Here is an 18,226-nt window from a genome sequence, read left to right as displayed (position 1 = left end):
TCAGTTCTGGCCACCTTCTTGGCATCACCGCCACAGCCCGGCGCTGGTCGTCCATCCCCCGCACGCGGCTCTGCGCGGGGACGGGTGGCTGCAGGAGCACGGCCCCTACCTCCAGCTCCTTCCCAAGGCCGCACTGTCTCACCACGCTGCTATCAAAGACACAAGTCCAGCCCTAAAACACCCGAAACGGTGCAGAGAAGTGCAGGGTTTCACCTGAAATCCTCTCTGGCTCGGAGGGTGACACTTCTCCAGCCACCAGCCAGACGATGGGGCATTTTATTCCGACAAATACAAGCTGAGGGAGAAACCTGCCGTACTCAGATGCAAACAAGGGACACAGCCAAAAGCACTCGGCTCGCTGCTTCCCCCTCCCGCGTTTCGCCAAGGCCGACGTGCAGAGAGAGAGAAGAACCCCCCACAGCTCCCATCCCCGCAGCTCCCCCTGCACCGCCCTGCCCCAGCGATGCCCAGCTCAATCTGGCTCCCGAGTAATCTTCCGAATAATTATATAATAGAGGGGCAGGCGGAGAAATAATTTTAGGCCGTTCTGTCGATAGAAAGCAAGCTGGATTAAAAGATCAGAACAAGCAATACTTGGATTAAAATGGTTTGTGATTTTCAGCTGCGGAAAAAATCTGTGGCTAAAGCACAGAAGACGTTGAGGGAAGGTGCATCGTCTTTCTTTCCCCCCCCAAAAAAAAAGAGCTTTCTGCCCATCAGCCAAGGCAAATTCTAGGTTTCCAACTTATGCTCAGGTTTTGTTTCCCAACAGATGGAAGAAATACAATTTGCCAGTTCGTATGGCATTTTATCTAAAGACTTAGGAGCAGCGCGGAGATGCTTCGAGTTACATTTTGCCAAGCCCGAATTAAACGCCATCAACACATCGCCGCTTGTTAAGACGTCGGACCCCCTGAGCCACGACAATTGGCGTGTGGCTCGGCAGACAACTTCGCTACCTATGACAAACGTGGCAACTCTGCAGGCGTCTATATGGTGTGTGTCCCCCCGGCCCCCAGCATGGTTGGGGAAGCGGGGTGCTGTGCCGGGCCCCGCTCTGACTGATGGCTTTGGAAAGGCATGAAGGGGAGGCAGGAAAAAAATGGTGAGAAAGGGAGCGGACGGCGGGAGCTGAGCTCTCCGCAGGGCACGGCACTCATCAGCCGTGTCCCAGATCGATGCCGCTAGCTTTGCTCGTTCACCTTCAAGTTCAGATTAAGCAGAAGGGTCAAACTGGGAAATTGTTTGCCGCTGGTGGGCACGTCCCCCTCGCCACCCCGCAGCCTCACGTCACTCCATGGCACGGACATTTCCCACCCGGGCACCCTGCCTGCCCCACAGCATCTCCACTGACCACTCGTCCATCACCTGGATGCGAGATGGAGCAGCAGCGATTTCCCAGCGCTCCAAAACCAGAGTCCTCTTCCACGTGTCCCTCGCACCTGTAGTTTTTCTATAAAATAGTAACGGCACTACACGCGCAGGATCAGCTCTGAGTTCAAAGGATGAGATCCCACGGGACAGTGAGGTCCAAGGCACAGCCTTGAAGGGGGCTTAGCATTTAAAAATAAAATGCCGCCTTGCTTTGCAGTTTGAGCCAGAAGCTGCTGGCTGGCACAGAGCCGGGCACCGGGCTCCTCTCCTGCCTGCAGATGGGGGAGAGGGGCCAGGCACAGGCCTGGGAGAAGGGATGGGACGTTGGACAGGGAGCACGGGAAGGCAGAAAAATAAGGTCGGAGACATTCCTGGGGGAAGGTGGGAGCTGAGGGATGTCGAGATGTTCACCCAAAGGATGCTTTACTAACAGAAAAGTGTTGTCGCTAAAGCCAGAGAATAAAACACCCCTGCTGGACAGACTGGGGTCATGAGCACTTGGGCGAGGACAGTTTGGGGACTCGGTCCCAGGCTGGACACTCTGTCCCCCCAGCAGGGTGATGCCCTGGTTTCCCTGGAGCTGGCTATGGGGAGCCCGTCCCCAAGCCCTGCCGTGCTCAGGAGATGTCAGTGAGCGGGGAAGAGGCAGAGCCCTCCCAGGATGTGCTCCCAAGTGCCTCCTCTCTTCAGCTCATGGCCTCCAAGCTACCAGCAGGAAAGCCAAAGCTGCCCTCCACCCCCCAAGTCCCCTCTGTAGATGGATGTGTTTGTAAGCGGCTCCCCATGGCACACAGGAGCCGCAGACGGGGACAGCAGAGACCTCACTCAGCTCAAGACCAGGCACAACCGGTACCCAGCACGTCACCAGTGACGTTGGACAAGCCTCCTCGCAGATTTTTGGGCAAGTTCTGCCCTTGGTGGCCCATTACTGGGTGACCTGCAGCTCCTCTGAGAAACCCTCCATCCCCTTATCCAGAACGCACCATCTTGTCGCAGGTACAGGGTGTTGCTCTGGCCAGTCTCTCCCAGGGTTTTAGGTGCAGAAAACAAGGATTAGTGACACTTTTAAAAGGAAAGGGAGAGAAAAGAGGTGGATTTGTCTGTCACTACAACATTTCTGCTTTATGGAGCTGTCTGCTCGCTCAGAGACGTGCGTCCTCCTCTTTGCTAATGGAAAATGTTGCCCCGCCGTCCATTTGCGATAGTCAATGCCTGGGACAATGCGATGGCCCCGGGCCAAAGCAGATCTATTTTAGTAACAAAAGCGGAGTGGCTGATGAAAATGACCCCATCCATGCACTTCCCAGCTTAGCTCTTTAGCTGGTTTTAATGGACCCCTGTGACCAATGTGGCGGAAAGCGGGCAGCTGAGTGCGGCAAGGGTAGGACGGGAGACCTGCATGGATGCAGGACAGCGCCGGCTCCTTCGCAGAGAGAGGCCCCGGCAGCAAAACGCGCCTCTGACAGGAGCCTTGGCAGCAGGATCGCACTGCGCAGGGAGCAAAACCCCCCTTCCCTTTTTTGCCCACGCCGCAGCATCATCCCTCACGCGGAGCCGTGTCCCCGCGGTGCGGCAGTACCTCTGTCTGCAGAGCCCAACTGGTTTTATAGCCAAAGGGAGACCGAGGTGCAGCTGCAAAGACCCCCAGAATTTGGAAAGGGACTGAGCTCGCCTTACCTTACCCTGCACGCTGGCCTCGAGCTCCAGAGCGATTCCTCGGAGGGTCCGGTTGCACCAGAAAAGGACATGCTGAGCGCGGGGCGGGAACCGGGGGTCCGCGGCACGAGCCTGCAGACCGGGACACGGCAGAGGTTAGGCACAGCACGGACGAAGGACACCCGATGGCTGCTTACCATCCAGGAAAAGCAAATTTCAGAGAGAAATAAAACATGGTTTGGGTTGGTGGGGGATAAAACAACCAGGAGCATCACCTCCAGGTTGTTTATGGGGCAGGCAGCAAAGCTCTGTCTATACCTTTCTCTACATTCATGGAGTCATGGAATGCTTTGGGTGGGCAGGGACCTCACAGCCCATCCAGTCCCACCCCTGCCATGGGCAGGGACACCCTCCACCAGCCCAGGTTGCCCAAAGCCCCATCCAGCCTGGCCTTGAACCCTGCCAGGGAGCCAGGGGCAGCCACAGCTTCTCTGGGCAACCTGTGCCAGGGCCTCCCCACCCTCACAGGGAAGGATTTCTGCCTCACATCCCATCTCCATGTCCCCTCCTGCAGCTTCAGGCCATTCCCCTTGGCCTGTCACTCCCTGCCTTTGTCACCAGCCCCTCTCCAGCTTTCCTGGAGCCCCTGCAGGGACTGGATGACATCAGTTGCCCTTTCCTTACCCACCAACGCTGTAACCCCATCACAGAAGGCCACCAAATTTGTCAGGCATGATTTGCCCTTAGTGAAGCCATGTTGGCTGTCACCAATCACCTCATTATCTTGCATGTGCCTGAGCATGGTCTCCAGGAGGATCTGTTCCATGATCTTGCCAGGCACAGAGGTGAGACTAACTGGCCTATAGTTCCCTGGGTCTTCCTTTTTTTCCTTCTTAAAAATGGGGGTTATGTTTCCCCTTTTCCAGTCGGTGGGAACTTCACTGGACTGCCAGGGCTTCTCAAATATGATGCAGAGTGGCCTGGCCACTTCATCCGCCAGTTCCCTCAAGACCTGCGGATGCATCTCATCAGGTCCCATGGACTTGTGCACCTTCAGGTTCCTTAACTGGTCTTGAACCTGATCTTCTCCTTCATTCTCCCAGTCCCTGCCTATAGAAGCTTTTCTTGTTGCCCTTGACATCCCTGGCCAGATTTAATTCCACCAGGGCTTTGGCTTTCCTAACCTGATCCCTGGCTACTCAGACATTTCGCTCTATTCCTCCCAGGCTTCCTGCCCTTGCTTCCACCCTCTGCAGCTTCCTTCTTCAGAGCAGGTTTGAGCAGATCCTACCCCAGCATCTACTGACCAAGGGAAACCATCTGAAGAGCTGGGCTGGGGAGGAGGGGGTCCCTGGGACCCGACCCCAGCAAGACCCCCCCCAGGTGACCACAGCCCAGAGGTTTGGCTGCGGGAGCTGCCTCCATGGGGGGAGTGAGGCCAAGGGTCTCCTTCACCCAGACATCACACCGCCACAGCAATGGAAATAATCCAGCACATTTCCATGACATGGGCGCGGGGTTATTTTTATTGCTTTATTTTTGCTGCTGCTCCCAATAAGTTAACTGGGGCATGCATTACCCGTCAATAAAATCAATTGAGCAGCCTGAGCCGTTAATAAGCTGAGTGCCAGAGGGCAGAAAAACCTCTCCATCACCCAAAATATTCTTTGGGTGGTGGGATGGGCAAGCTGCAGGCCCCACTCATCGCTCGGACTCGGTGCTGCTCCTGACGTGCCGGGGCAGCTCATGTGTTAGAAGGGAAAACCTTCCTCTCCCCGGTGACTCGGCAGCCGCCGCGCTCATCCCCAGAGACCTGGGCACGAGGGCTGACGCTGCTGCCTTGGGAAGGAGCCCGTCGGTGGGAGGGGGGCCCATGGGACCCCCGAGGTCAGTCTTCAGTCCCGCCTGCCGCTCACGGCAGCGTCAGCACTAAGGTCAGACCAGGCTGCCCAGGGCTTTACCCCTTCGGGGCTTGAAAACCTCCCAGGATGGAGACTGCACAGCCTCTCTTGCGACCAACCATCCCCAGAATTAATGTTTTTTATCCCCACAATATCTTATACATCTCTCTGAACGGCAGCCATGTCCTCCGAGGCAGCGGCTGCATCCCCAGCTGGTGTCACCAGCAAGCAGGACAGGTCCCAAACAAATTGCCAAGAAAAAAAACCAACAACCTGGAAAGGATGGAAAACTCAAATGGTGACTCACCGTTGGAGGAGCAGTGGGGCAGGTCAGGGAGGCCGTGGGGCAGAGGGCTGGGGGTCAGCAGCGGAGGCGGCAGGGGAGCACCTGGAAGGCAGCACAACGTCTCAGCACCCCAGGGTGCCCGGCTGGCTCCCCCCCCCCCCCAAGAACCCATGAGAGCATCCTCCCAGCACCGCCGCTGTGGCCGTGGGCAACCCAGGGGACAGGGAAACGTGAGGGTAAAACAGCCCTGAGCAGAGGAATCCTTGGTAATTTTTTTATGCTGATTAGCACAAACTTCTGGTCGCTGATTCCAGGAATGAGAAGAAGAAGGAAAACCCCCGACCACGGCACCAGCTTCATCAAAATCCCTGTGAAAAGGGGGCTCAGGCAAGGATTCAGGATGCTGGAAGGACAAGGGGTTGCAAGGAAACTCCCCGTCCTGCTCCCCAGCACTGGCGCAGGCACAAGCCCCTCCATCCCAGCCCCACGGATGCATCCTGTCTCCCCGCTGCCCACGCAGCGCAGAGCAGTGACCCACAGCAATGCAGCCCGCAAATTCACAAGGAAAGAAACTTTTATTTGTCTTTCAGGTCATAGGTTTGAATTTATCCCAAGACAAGGCTTAGCATTCAGGAAATGCGTCATTAAAGAATTTGTCAGCAGTTTTCTTAATCAAATATTGGTCCATCTCCCAGCAGCTCTGCCTCTTGTTATGCTACAGCCCTTCTGCCCTTACGCTAACATGCTGCACAGTAAGATCCCAACCACAACCCTGTGGTCTTGCACAGAAACTCCTGCTTCCAGCACAGCTCTTTCCTCTGAACGTTTGCTGCAGATAGAACTGCAAGCCAGTCTCAAACCCTGCTATTTCTATGTCTTGCAGCCCCCTGAGATGCACAGGACCAGGGCAGTCAAACCGCATGCCACTTAACTTGCGTTTTCAGCAATTAAGGAGCAGGTCACCTCCAGGTATGGACAAGCAACTTTTTGGTCTGCTGGTAGACTATCATCCTCACCACCATCTCCCAAATCCTCTCTCCAGCACGGCTAAAGCCCCTGCACCTTGTGTCTGCTCTGGCAGTACAAGCAGAAGAGTCAATTATTAATTTTTCCTGGTTGTTTCTCTCCAGTGAAATACACATTGGTGCCATGAGAAAGACACCAGCAAGCTTATCACACCAAAAGCTTTCTATGTCTTGACCCAGGGCAGTTGAGAGCATGGCTCCATCCCTTCATGGCTCCGTCCCTGCATGGCCAGCTCCTCACTAGCTCTCATGGACTAGGTCCCATTAGCAAATGTGGTCAGTGATGTTCACGAGGGGTCACCCAGGATGCTGAAGGAGTCATTTGTGAACAGCAGAGTGGCAGAGGTGTCCAGATCCCAGCCAAATAACACCTATCGCTCCCAGATAAAAGCACCTGAGGATGCAATGAATTCCAAGACACTGATGTGGCCAGTCCCCCCAGAAGTCAACCTTTGTAGACTATGACATTTCAACATCCTTAACTCATCCCAGAGAGGCACCAAGCACCCTGAGCAGCATGGACCCCACGCAGGACAGCACTCCCCAGGGGCTTGGCAGCACCCTCAGCTTGATGCGACCCGTGCATGCTGGAGGACATGGCCACCGTGTTCCAGTGGGCTCGAAATTTCACGTTTCTTCTTAAGCTGGTAAGGAGGAATCACGGAGATGTGGTCAAGCCTTCTCTGAAGAGGGTCTGACCACATGGCATCAACAGGGTGTGAAGGTGAATGAACTGTGTGCGGGTCCCCGCTCGTGCCCAGCCTTGGAGCGAGCTGATGGGCGCTTCCATGTGTGAGCAGGTCCTGTGCCCGGTCCCACGAGGCTGTGACAACTCCTGAGGCTGAGCAAGCTGGTCAGCGCTGCTCTTGAGGACATCTGCGGGCATCCAAAGCGGCACCTGGGCACGGGGGCTGCGCCTGGCACTGCCTTGGTGGGTGTCCAGAGCACCCCAGCCCTCACACCGCTCTGCCGCCCAGTGCAACGCAGCAGATCACACTGGGAGTCATTTTCAAGGGTCCCTCAAAGCAAAGCTTGCTCAGGCAAAACCAGGTTTCTGGCAGCCCTGCCTGGAGTCTCCCCACCTCTGCACCTACTCAGCCCCCTCAGGACCCTGGCACGCTGCCCTATCCCACCATCCCAAATTCCAGCAGGTCCTCCCGTATCCCCTACTACATACCACCTCCGCCTCCTCCCCAAAAAAATTAGCCTGCCCCAAAACCCAGCCTGCTTCTCCTGCAAACTCAGCCAGCCAAGCCGGACTTCAGCTTCCCCCCACCTGCAAGAACTTGGCTGTTGGTGCCCATCTTGCTTGGCCCAGAGTTTGGGACCACGGGGCATCTGCGTGGGGTCCAAGGTCTGCAGAGAGCACGCAGAGCTTGCAGATGTCCTCTTGTTTTGCTGCAAACCCTCCCCCAGCCAGGGAAAACTCAAGTTCTTTGGGAAAACATGCTGTGCAGCTGGTGAGGGATGCACCGATGGATGGGGATGTTCCCCCCCTGTATCACCACAGCCCCTTATAGATGGGAACCGCAGCAAGATGGCTTTGTCTGCATTGCCCCTCCGCCCCCCTTCGTGTCGGAAGGGACCCCGCTCACATCCAGACAGGGTGCAGCACCCCTGCGCTTCTGGGATCTGCTTTGTTCTGCTGCTCGGGGTTTTCAGTGCCGCCGCTCATCGCGTAGGGGAGAGAACGATCCTCCCCTGACCTGTGTTCCCATCATCCAACTTACTGGGTGTTTTACGCAGACAGAGGCAACGATTTTAATGTCCCAGTGAACAAGCTGTCGGGATGCATCAGCCTCAAAGGGCAAGCTGCAGAGATGGCTTCTCCTCCCAGGCGCTGCCCGGGCAAGGAAAACCGATTCCAGCTCTGCACACACACACACACACGCGTGCCACATGTGTGCCACCGGTGCCCGTTATTTTCCAGCCTTTTAATGAAACATCCTTCAAAACGCGGCTCCTTGAGAGGGGGAGGTGGTGAGCACAAGGTGGGGGGGGGGAGAATGGCGGCGAGACGCCGCCGGGATGGCACAGCCGCCGGGCAGGCAGAGCGGGCAGCGCCGCGGGCAGGAGCCGGCATGACGTGATGGGACCTGAGCGCTCTGAAGCCGTCAAGAGTCTCGGCAGAGATGAGCTGAGAAAAGCCATGAGCGGAGCTGACATCTGCCCCCTGGGCGGGTACCTAATGAGCGGAGACATTGTCCATTTGGGGAGACGAGGTAAAGTTAAAAGATTTCCGAGCTGACACCTGGCAGCCTCCATCGGTATTCCTGGCGAAACAGCAAGGGAAAGAGGACAGAGACGGGGGGCCGAAACCGGTCCCCCCCCCAGGCTCTGCAGTGGTGGGTGAGTGGGATGGGGACGGCATCTCGGCATCTCGCCTCTGCTGCCCGGAGCTCCCCTCTGTGATTTTCTGCCACGTTAGAAGAGAAACCCGTGCTTTCTGAGAGCTGCCCCACCGGGAGCATCCCTGGGGGGGCTCTGGTGGGGTCCCACATGGCCCCATGCCTGCTGAAAAGGGGGGAGCACGTTCCTGGGTCCGACAGCACACCAGACCTGCTCTCGGCCGGGATCCGGGCACGGGCAAAGGCTCCTGTGTCCTGCGGTCCCTGCAGCCTGGGAGCAGGACGAGCACTCGGCATCACCCGGCAGCCCCCCCCCCCCCGCTTCCACAAACCTAGTTCAGTCAGTCCCTATAAATCCAGCCTCCGCGAGCCCGCTTCTCATCAGCTCTTCCCTAACTCACCTCCAGCCTTTGCTACCCACCACCTTCAAACGGCGCCTGGTGACGAGATGGGAGCGACAGAGCGGGAGAGGGGAGAGCCCCGTATCGCCCCTATCACCTCCCGGTTTTCCCCTCCGGAAAATGCATCTCTAAAAGTGCTTGTGAACCAGCAAACCTTTCCCCATTTATCCTCGCAGGCACGTTGTGGGTCCACCTGGGAAAGTCTGCACCGAGATGTTTTCCTCACCGCCCACCCGCCTGCTTTACAAAAGGCCAAGGGGGTTTTATGGGGCAATCATCTCCTTGGGACCATCCTGGGTGGCAGGGGAGGTCCTCAAGCATCCTCAAGGCTTTCTACCAGCCAACAACAGCTTAAAAACCTTGCCCTCGCTCTGCACAGTTTTCAGCAGCTCCATCAACAAACACCCTCAGGTCTAAACCACATTTTCACCCACGTAGCACCGCAGGTGTTTGCTCCTTTCCGACAGATACAGACAGAAATGCCCAACCCGGGGTGCAAACCCAAGGTTTTTCCCCGGATGTCCAGGAGCGGGGGACAGCAGCTGGGCTCCGACCGCTCCTCCCCAGCACCCGCTGACCTGCCGGGCTCGAGCAGATGGAGCAGCCACAAATCCCCCCGTAAGCCAAGGAAAGGGACTAATCTCCTAGAGGACAAATCGGTTGGCGGGGGGGAAGCTCATTGTTTTGCCTTTTCCGCCCTCCTCCAGCACACACCAGCAGCATCCAGCTGCCCGGAGGGACACCAGCATCCCCGAGGACAGAGGAGGCAGCGCCGGGGGCTTGGGTACCTGGCAGAGACCTGGTTTTGGGACAAGCAGGTATTTCATTTAGGTCGCAGCAAGCTAAGCCGTAAGTGCCCTACCTAGGGAGCCAGAGCAGCTGGTGGAAAACCACATCTGGTGAGGTTTTAAAACTTCCAGAGCGCTCCCTGGCCACGAAGGGCTGAGGCTTCGCTGCACAGGAGAAGCCCTTGGTGGGCTTAGGAAGCCTTAGGAGCAGCCACTGAACCATCCGCAGTGGAATCCCCGGTCCTCCCTCACCTTTGGGGAAGGACAGAGATTAGGTCCGTTGGAGTGGGCTAGTTTAGGTCCTCAGGATGGGATCTGGAGAGCCAAACATGCTCTCTCCAAAACCTAGACATCGCTAAAAGGATTAGGAGTGATGCTGTCACGTGCCAATGTCAAAGCACTCGAGACGGAGCCGAGCCCCAGCCGCAGATGCCACCAGCAGCTCCCCGGGACATCACCCATGGCCAAGCCCACCCCGTGCCTTTCAGAAGGGTGTTTCTGCCCAAAAGACCACAAAGCAGAGGTCAGCCCAAGGAGACCCCAGGGTCTGCACAGCCCGGTCCTGCTCCCGGGGCCATTCGCATGCAGCTAACCCCCTCCAATTCATTTTCCTTCTGCTCCAGAGGCAACCAAGAGCGAGGAGGTCAGCAAATTCGGTGCCATCCTCCATTCTGGATTGGTTTGGGTTTGGCTTTTTTTTTCTTCCGTCCTTTCTTTATCATTGCCCCTCTTCCCTCGCTTAAGGGCTGGCAAAACTACTCCTGCGTGCTTGCAAGGGAAAAACGTCTCGCCAGATATCGTCAGCTCTACTCGCAAAACTCTGGGGTGTTTTGCAGCCGCGGCAGGGAGAGCTGTTGACGAGAGACACGTTAGCTCTCATAAATGCTTGAAAGGAGGAGGCTGCAACCCAGGGCAAGGATGGAGACCAAACAGGCTGGGACGCGTGGCATCTGGGCACGGTTTGCACCCTGCTCCTCTGACGGAGGAGCACGGATGGTGGGCAGAGCCCGGTGAAGCCCTGGCCGAGGTGTAACACACATCAGCATGGCACAGCATCCCTTCTGCTGCTCGCCCGGCGAGCCAGACCCTCGGCGCGGATTCCACGTGCGAGGAAACGTCCCAGGAGAGAGAGAGGGTGAGCTGTCGGTGTGTGTCCCTGGGGGCCACAGCCACCCAGGCTGTGCAGTAAAAGCAGGCAACTTCAGGTCCCTCACTCGTCCGTCCCCTGCCGTGAGCCGGTGTCCAAAATCCCCCGGAGGGGTAACACGTTTTCCAAGTGGGGAAACTGAGTCATAGAGGCATCTGGACCAGCGAGGTGCCTCAAGAGGTCCCCCCAGGTGGATTTTTCAGCAGACACTGAAACCCCGACGTCACTACACAAGCTTCCCAGAAATAAAAACCAAAACAAACCAGCCCTAAGGAGAGGCGAGGGGCTCACCGAGCACGTCGGTCAGCTGGTCGCTAGAACAGCCTGCGGTAAAACATCCCAACCACATCCTCGGCAGCGGGGTCCCCTCACCTGAGTGGCAGTCCCCGACCCTGGGTGTCCCCGAGGCGTCCTCCTCCCCTCAGACACAGCATCCAACATAGCCAGATCGGGAGTGTCTCCCCCAAAGCTGTGAGATGTTGGGAACGGATGGATTTTGCCTGCTGGCTTTGGGCTTTGCAGCTTCCCAAGCTTCCCGAGGTGCATTTCATGGAGTGGCCACGGGCAACCACAGCGGAGAGGCTCGCCTGCCCTGCGGAGCCGCACCGTCACAGGGAAGAAGGGCTTCGTTTCACAGATACCCTGGGGTCTCCTCTCTACAGCTCCCCAAAACATTGCCTTCACGTTAGCAGTCAAATAAAAGCCTTTAAATAGTGAATCGTTGCCATATTTGAAGGAAGGCCAGAGACACGGAGCGATTCAGGCTGTGAGCATCTCTGGAGGTCTCTGGTCCAGCTCCTGCCCCGAGCACGGTCACTCCAGAGCCAGATTAAGCCGCCTGGCATGAAATGATGTCACCCTGAAACCTCAAAACCTTTCCTGAGCCCTCTGTTTTGTGCCTGCACAGCGGGAGGGGCTCTCCTGCGTGCTCTCCCAAAACACACAGAAGGGAGGAGAGGTTGGCTTCAGGCACTGGAACCTGGATGCCCTCATCCACTGCCATCCCCAAAAGTCCTCATTTTCATCACTTCAGCAGCACGATGGGTAACGGGGACCTCATCATAGATCACAGAATCCCAGACTGGTTTGGGTTGGAAGGGATCTCAAAGATCACCTAGTTCCAACCCCCTGCCATGGGCAGGGACACCCTCCACTAGCCCAGGTTGCCCAGAGCTTCCTAACATCACCGGGGTAAGAGGGGACGGAGCGGCCGCACACCATCCCTCGGCAGCACGGACCTGGTCTGGCCTGGCCTTGCACCAGCCGGCGTGACCCGTGCCGGGGAGGGACGTGCCACCGTCACGCCCGGAGTGCCCCGGGCAGCCCCAGACCTGCGGCAGGGCCGTTCCTGCTGCCTTACCCCCGGGGCCGGTCCCCTACGCAGCGCGACTCGGCGGCACATCTGGCGGCGTTGGGAAGGTGACGGTGCAGCCGGCCGGGCGGCTCCTGCCCTGCGGACAAAAGGGAGGAGAGTCAGTCTGCGCCGGGGCGAGAGCATCCTCCCAACAACGCGCCCCGACGCAATGCAAGGCACTTGGCAGCGGCAAACCCCCCAAAATCCTCGCAAGAGCGATGGAGCAAAGGGGTTGCGACCAGACACATGCAACTGCGCCCCGGGTGGACCTGGGGGGCAGAGCCCACGCCACGGTGTGTTTGCACAAGGGGGAAGGTATCGAGGTTTCGAGGTTTCAAGGCAGAGACCCCCAGCAGCACCCCCAGCCCCGCACCGGCTGTGGTTCGGTGTTTCCATGAGTCCCGCGTTCGTGCAAAGTTCACTACGACCGCGTAGGCGGGGGGGAGCTCCAACCCACGCACGCAGCAAAGCCGCACGCTGCAGATGAGAAACCCCTCCACGAGCAGCCGCTCCGCCGCTAACGTCGGGAAGGAGCAGAGCATTTGCTACCTCCCCTCGCAGCAGCAGCGCGTCGCTTCGGTTCCCAGACGCGTTGCTGAAGTTGTTAGCATTTAGCGGCTTTTAAGAGAAGACCCTGCTCCGTTCCCACGCCAAGCCGAATGCGGGCGGGCTGTGCTGGCGCTGTGGGCAGCACCCTGCTCGCCCCACGCCCACCACAGCAGGTCGCCATCCCCGGAGACACCCACACAGACGCTTCAGCATCACCCAGCACCCATGCCGGGAGGTGCCGTCACCCCAATTTCCACTTCTGGGAAGTAGCTTTTCCCAAACCGGGCCAGCAGACAGGGGCCCTTTGGGACACTTGGATTTTCAGGAAACCATCACCTTGGGCTGGGAAAGTCTGGACAAGAGGGTTTACTCCTTGGTGGCAGGGATGCATGAGTCATCCTCCAGCCCGTGCCCTTGAAACGGAGCCAAAAAAGCTTTTACCTAAAGCAGCCCGCAATAGGATACCAGGTCTGGAGCTCCAGGATTAACCCCTTCCTGGGAGATGCCGACTGGTTGCCCTCACATGCAGACCCTCTTTCTCCTCCTCCGGTTGACCCTGGGTTTCCCCACCATGTGCGCCCACCAGGCTGGTGGACACGATGCCAACGTTCCCCTGGCAAGGCTGGGAGGCGGGGGGGGCACATGCCACGAGACCCTGGTGATAGGCTGCTGCCAGAGCAAAGGGGGCTGGAAACACTTTCCCCCCCCCAATTGGGGAATGGCATTTGTCTTCTGCGTGTCTCGTTGCCCAGCCTGCCCAAACAGGCCAGAGTGTGGGCTTCAACAAAGGGAAGAAGCAGCTGAAAAAATAAGGTGGAAAATTCAAAGCACATCATTTTGCCATTTTTGGAGGGAAGCGTTTGGTTTTCACACTCCCGAGTACTCGCTTCATTTAGGAGGTCACCAACCCGTCCGTAGCTCCTTTAAAGGGCTCCCCATCAATTGGTGTGCTGAGTCTGGATGGGCTTTCCCCAAAATGGAGGGAAAATCCCATATTTCCTCCTCGACAGAAAACAACCCTTTGGGGACACTCGAAGGAGGGTCCTTCTGTGTTAAAAAGAGTTTTTCTTCTTCGTGTTTTCCCCGCAGGCAGGCAGAGAGGTGCTAGCACCCAGCTTGATCAGCCTGATGAAAAGCGGAGCCATTTCTGCATCGCTGTGCCGGCACAGGGCAGGAAGGTGAAGGATGCCCCTGCCCCCCCCCCCCAGGTACCACTGCCCCAGGGCTGGGGCCGAAGGGTCCGTCCTGGGGACACGAATGCTGTCCCCCAGCCTGGCACACATCTCCAGCGTCCCCGCAGCCTCTGTGCAGGAAGGACAGCAGGCGGGCACTGCACGGGATGCCGGCCGCATCTTAGTGCCATTAATTCAGCTCCCCAATTAGCAGGGCGAAGCAGCAGAGCTTCCGGCAGAGGCCGGAGGAAAACGCTGCCGGCAGCTGCCTGAAACGTGCCGCCTTCCCGCGGGGCCGGAGCAGGGCACCACGGCAGCCCTGCGGCAGTCGGGGAGGGGGGGTCTGGGGACGTTTGTTCCCCCTCCCCAGGCTCTGCCCCGTGGGAGGGACACCACGCACGCAGGGGTGGCTACAGCCCCGCAGCCCCCGGGCTCCTTCAGCGCAGGGGCTGAGCATCGCTCGACCCACCCCAGCAGGGTCTGGCAGCGCTTTCGGCACCTGCGTGGACCTGCCCTGAACTTCACGGCAGATCTACGTACACCTCCTCGGTCAGCATTGACAGCAAGCTCAGAGCCAGGTTTCCCTCTCGCATCCACCCAGAGGCCGCTATGGAAATGCTCCTAGAAAGCGTGGAACAGGTCACAGAGATTTTGGGTGCCGCCTTCACCTCCCACGGGGTTCTCCATCCCCAGGCTGCTTGCTTACAGCCGGAGCTGGTCTGCATGAGGTGCTGCTTGCTATCCATCCCCTCCACCCGGAGGGACCCCTGTGCACCTCCCAGCCCCCCTCAGCCCCTGGCACACAGCAGCGTCCAACGCATCTCCACCGGGACAGCCGGTCCCTTGCTATGGCATCCCCCGGGGACGTGCAGCCGCTCCCTCCTCTCACAAGGATGGAGAGAGAGCGTGCACCGTCCACGGCTGCAGGCCGGGAAAGTCTGGGTCGCCTGTACCGCACTGCGTGGCCGCAGCACCCGGCTTCGCCCCACACCCCCAGCAGCGTGGGAGCCCCACAGGCACCACGGCCCCGAGCTGCCCCATCTGCCCCAGACTCGCTGTGCTGCGAGCTGGGGGAGGACGCCCTGCGGCATGGGGCTCTGCGCCATTCCCGGGGGGCCATGCAGCATCCGCACCGGGGTGGGGACGCTCTGCGGCGCAGCGGCTGCCAGAGGAGGCTGCACGGGGCTGGGCTGCTGCAGGGAGGGTGGCATGGCCCCCCCTCCCCAGGATGGGTCAGCAAGGCCTCACCCAGACCCCGGAGGGACACACGGGGAGGAGGTGGGCAATAAATGCTGCCTACTGCCCTGGGGGTGATACCCAAATAAACCTAACCCTCTACACCCAGCTCCACGCGATGGGGGGTGGTGGCTCCAGTGGGGACGGGGAAGCAACCTGGGCTTCTTTGGGGCACGCGCTGATGAACCAGCCCAGTTTTGGAGGAAAGACAGAAAGGTCCCGGCTGGGGAAATGGCCACCCAGGAGATTATTTGCCCAGCTGCGGGGGAAGCTTGGAGGTATGTGCTCCAGAAACATGGCCTGGGCCACCTTCCTCCCCCCAGCACTGATGCTGTGGCTGCATCCGCCCCAGCTGGGTGCACCGGTGAGCTGCTTGGTTTGTGCTGGGTGACCAGCGCACCCAGAGCCCGGGCTCAGAAACGACCACCGGACTAACAGCAGCGGGACCCCGTGGGATGCTCACACCCAAAAGCCACCACCGGAAAGCCATCAGCTTGCCCGGGCAGCGTCCCTGCCATCACCTGCCCCGTGTGCGCTTCTCCCTGCAGCGGTGGGTGGGGGGGCCTGGCAAGCTGCCTCCCTTGGGGACCCCCACTTGTGGGCCTGGGCCACGGGGACAGCACTTTTGGGGCTCGAGGCAGCGGCCAGCCCTTGCCCAGCCAAGCAGCATCCCGGGCTGGGAGTCAGGGACAGAAAACTCTCAGCAGCCTCGCAGAGACGCGCACCTGGGGAGGTGGAAGGGCGGGGGGGGGGGAACCCCTCGGGATGGGGACACGGAGGGGGGGACACGCTCAGCGGAGCCACCCTGGGTTTGCAGGGTGCTCGCCCCCCGCTCCCGGGCTGCGTCCCGGAGTGATACCGGACCGAGAGCCGCCTCCTGCTCCCAGGGGCTGCGTCCCCCTCCCCGCCACCACCACCACCCCCACCGCCCCCCAGCCGGGCTCCCGCGTGGGGGACCCGCCCCCCCACCCACCCCAAGGACGGACCCGGCCGGAGCAGGGCGAGGGGAGCCCCTCCGGCACCGGCGGCCCCGTCCCGGAACACCCCCCCCCCCCAAGAAAACAACGCTCCACGGAAAGCAGCCCCCTACCTGCCCCCGGACGGACGGACGGACGGACGGAGCGGCGGAGGGCCGGGCTGTGCGGAGCGGGGAGGGACCGGGCAGGGGCGGGCAGGGCTGGGCAGGAGCAGAGGAGCGGAGCGGCGGAGTTGGGGGCCGGGAGGGCGCGGCGGGGCTCGCTCCGGGGGAGGCGGCAGCCGGAGCCGCGCGGTGCGCCCAGCCCTGCCCGGCCCCCCCAGCCCTGCTCTGCCCAGCCCTGCCCGGCCCCCCCGCCCCCCGCCTGCCACTGCCGCAGTTCCTGCCCCATCCCTTCCCGCCCCTGCCCCTGGCCAAGCCCCAGTTCTTGCCCCCGCCCTTAAAGCTACCCCCGCCACTGCCCCTGCCGGGTCCCACCTACTGCCCCAGCCCACAGGCCTGCCCACACCCCTGCCCCGGCCCCCACCCAAACCCCCGTCCCTTTCCCAGCCCCTGCCCTTCCCTGCCCCAGCCACTGCACATCTCCCAGCCCCGGTCCTCGCCCTGCCCAGCTCCTGCCCTACCCCAGCCCTAGTTCCTGCCCCTGCTCAGGCCCCTGCCCCTTCCCCAGCACCAGCACCAGACCTTGACCCTGCCCCTGCCCCTGATCCTGCCCCTAAACCTGCTCCTGCCCTGCCCTCCCCCTGCTCTACAGCTGCTGCTCCTCTTCCTGCCCCTAGACCTGCCCTGTCCCTCCCCAGCCCCAGTCCCTGCCCCTGCCCCTGCCCCAGCCCCAGCCCCAGCCTCTGCCCTTGATCCTGCCCCTGCCCCAGCCCCTGCCCCTGCCCCAGCCCCATCCTTCCTGCTGAAGCCAAGTCCCAGCCCCAAGTCCCAGCAGCGGGGCACTGGGGGATGCCAGCCCTCAGGCCTGGGGGGTTACCCCCCAATGTGAGCCATCCGATGGGAGGCTGGGGTGCCCTGTGCCGTCATCACCCTGCCTTCTTTGCACAAATCTTTCTGCCAGCCCAACCCTTGCACCCCTGGGTGCTATCCCCAGCTGGGGGAGTCTGGCCAGCGACCGGGGCTGGTAGCGGCAGCATGACTTTGCCAAAGGACACACACTGGGATAGGTGGGGATCCCAAGTGTCACTGCTCAGGGTGACACTGCTCAGGGTCATTAAGGCCCCCCAGGGCCCCAGGGTGCTGGCACTGCCTGGGTGCACAGCATCAGCCCAGACTCACACCCTGGGGTGCTCCTGCACCCAGGTCCTGCTGCACATAAGGAAGGGACCTGACCCTGCCACCACCAAGGGACAGAGACTGGTCGCACCAAGGGCTGTGCCCCTGTCTGGGGGGGTACACGGTGGACACGGGGAGCCTGTAGACACATCTGCTGTGGTCTCGCCATCCTCCCCAGGACCACGGGAGGGGACATGAGCTGGCTCCTACTGCAGTGCCAAAGCTGTCCTGGTGTCCTCCGCAGGGAGGAAACTGCTTCGGGGAGCAAACATGCCACCAATTAAGAAAGGACTTGGCATGTCCCCCACCTGGCACATCCTGGCTCGATCCATTCAGCTGAGAAAAGGAGGATAAAAGCCCAAGTGAAATAAATGCTGGCCCAGCCCCCGCCCCGATGGTGAGCATCTTTGCACGAGTGTTGGGCAGGGGGCTCAGTGGGATGGGAGGCCTCTGGGTGGGAAGCCCCCAGGCTGGGGTGCAGCTGCCTGAACCCCTCACAGCCCTGGGCGGGGGGTTGTGATGGTCCCTGGACATGTGGGATCCCGCCGCCACGCTTCCAGGCGGGAACATATAAATATTTCAGTGGAGTAGCTGAGCCCTGTCAGGTAGCATTTGCTTCTGGCAGGGTAAGTGCTGAGAGACGGGGAGGAAAGGGGGGGAGAGAAAATGCTCTCAGAAGCTGCGTCACCTCTCGGGAGATGGGGGCACCAGCCGGGGCCCGATCCTCGAGGGTCT

The 18,226-nt window shown here is 60.0% G+C and overlaps 1 protein-coding gene across 1 annotated transcript in view; it reads right to left on the bottom strand.

The window, feature by feature from the left end:
- PCBP3 (poly(rC) binding protein 3) overlaps positions 1-16,517 on the bottom strand; it is a 55,296-nt gene extending 38,779 nt beyond the window's left edge. Inside the window, exons 1-4 of the mRNA XM_054829911.1 lie at positions 16,328-16,517; positions 12,287-12,377; positions 5,239-5,319; positions 3,057-3,162 (exon numbers count right to left, since the gene is read on the bottom strand). Coding sequence (XP_054685886.1) covers positions 3,057-3,122 — 66 coding nt within the window. The 5' untranslated portion in view covers positions 3,123-3,162; positions 5,239-5,319; positions 12,287-12,377; positions 16,328-16,517. The remainder of the gene's footprint in view (positions 1-3,056; positions 3,163-5,238; positions 5,320-12,286; positions 12,378-16,327) is intronic.
- Positions 16,518-18,226: the final 1,709 nt, after the last annotated feature.

This window comes from Grus americana, chromosome 6, assembly GCF_028858705.1.
Source record: "Grus americana isolate bGruAme1 chromosome 6, bGruAme1.mat, whole genome shotgun sequence".
NCBI lineage: Eukaryota > Metazoa > Chordata > Aves > Gruiformes > Gruidae > Grus > Grus americana.
Note: the sequence above shows the minus strand (reverse complement) of the source record. Positions and strands in the feature narration are given on the sequence as shown.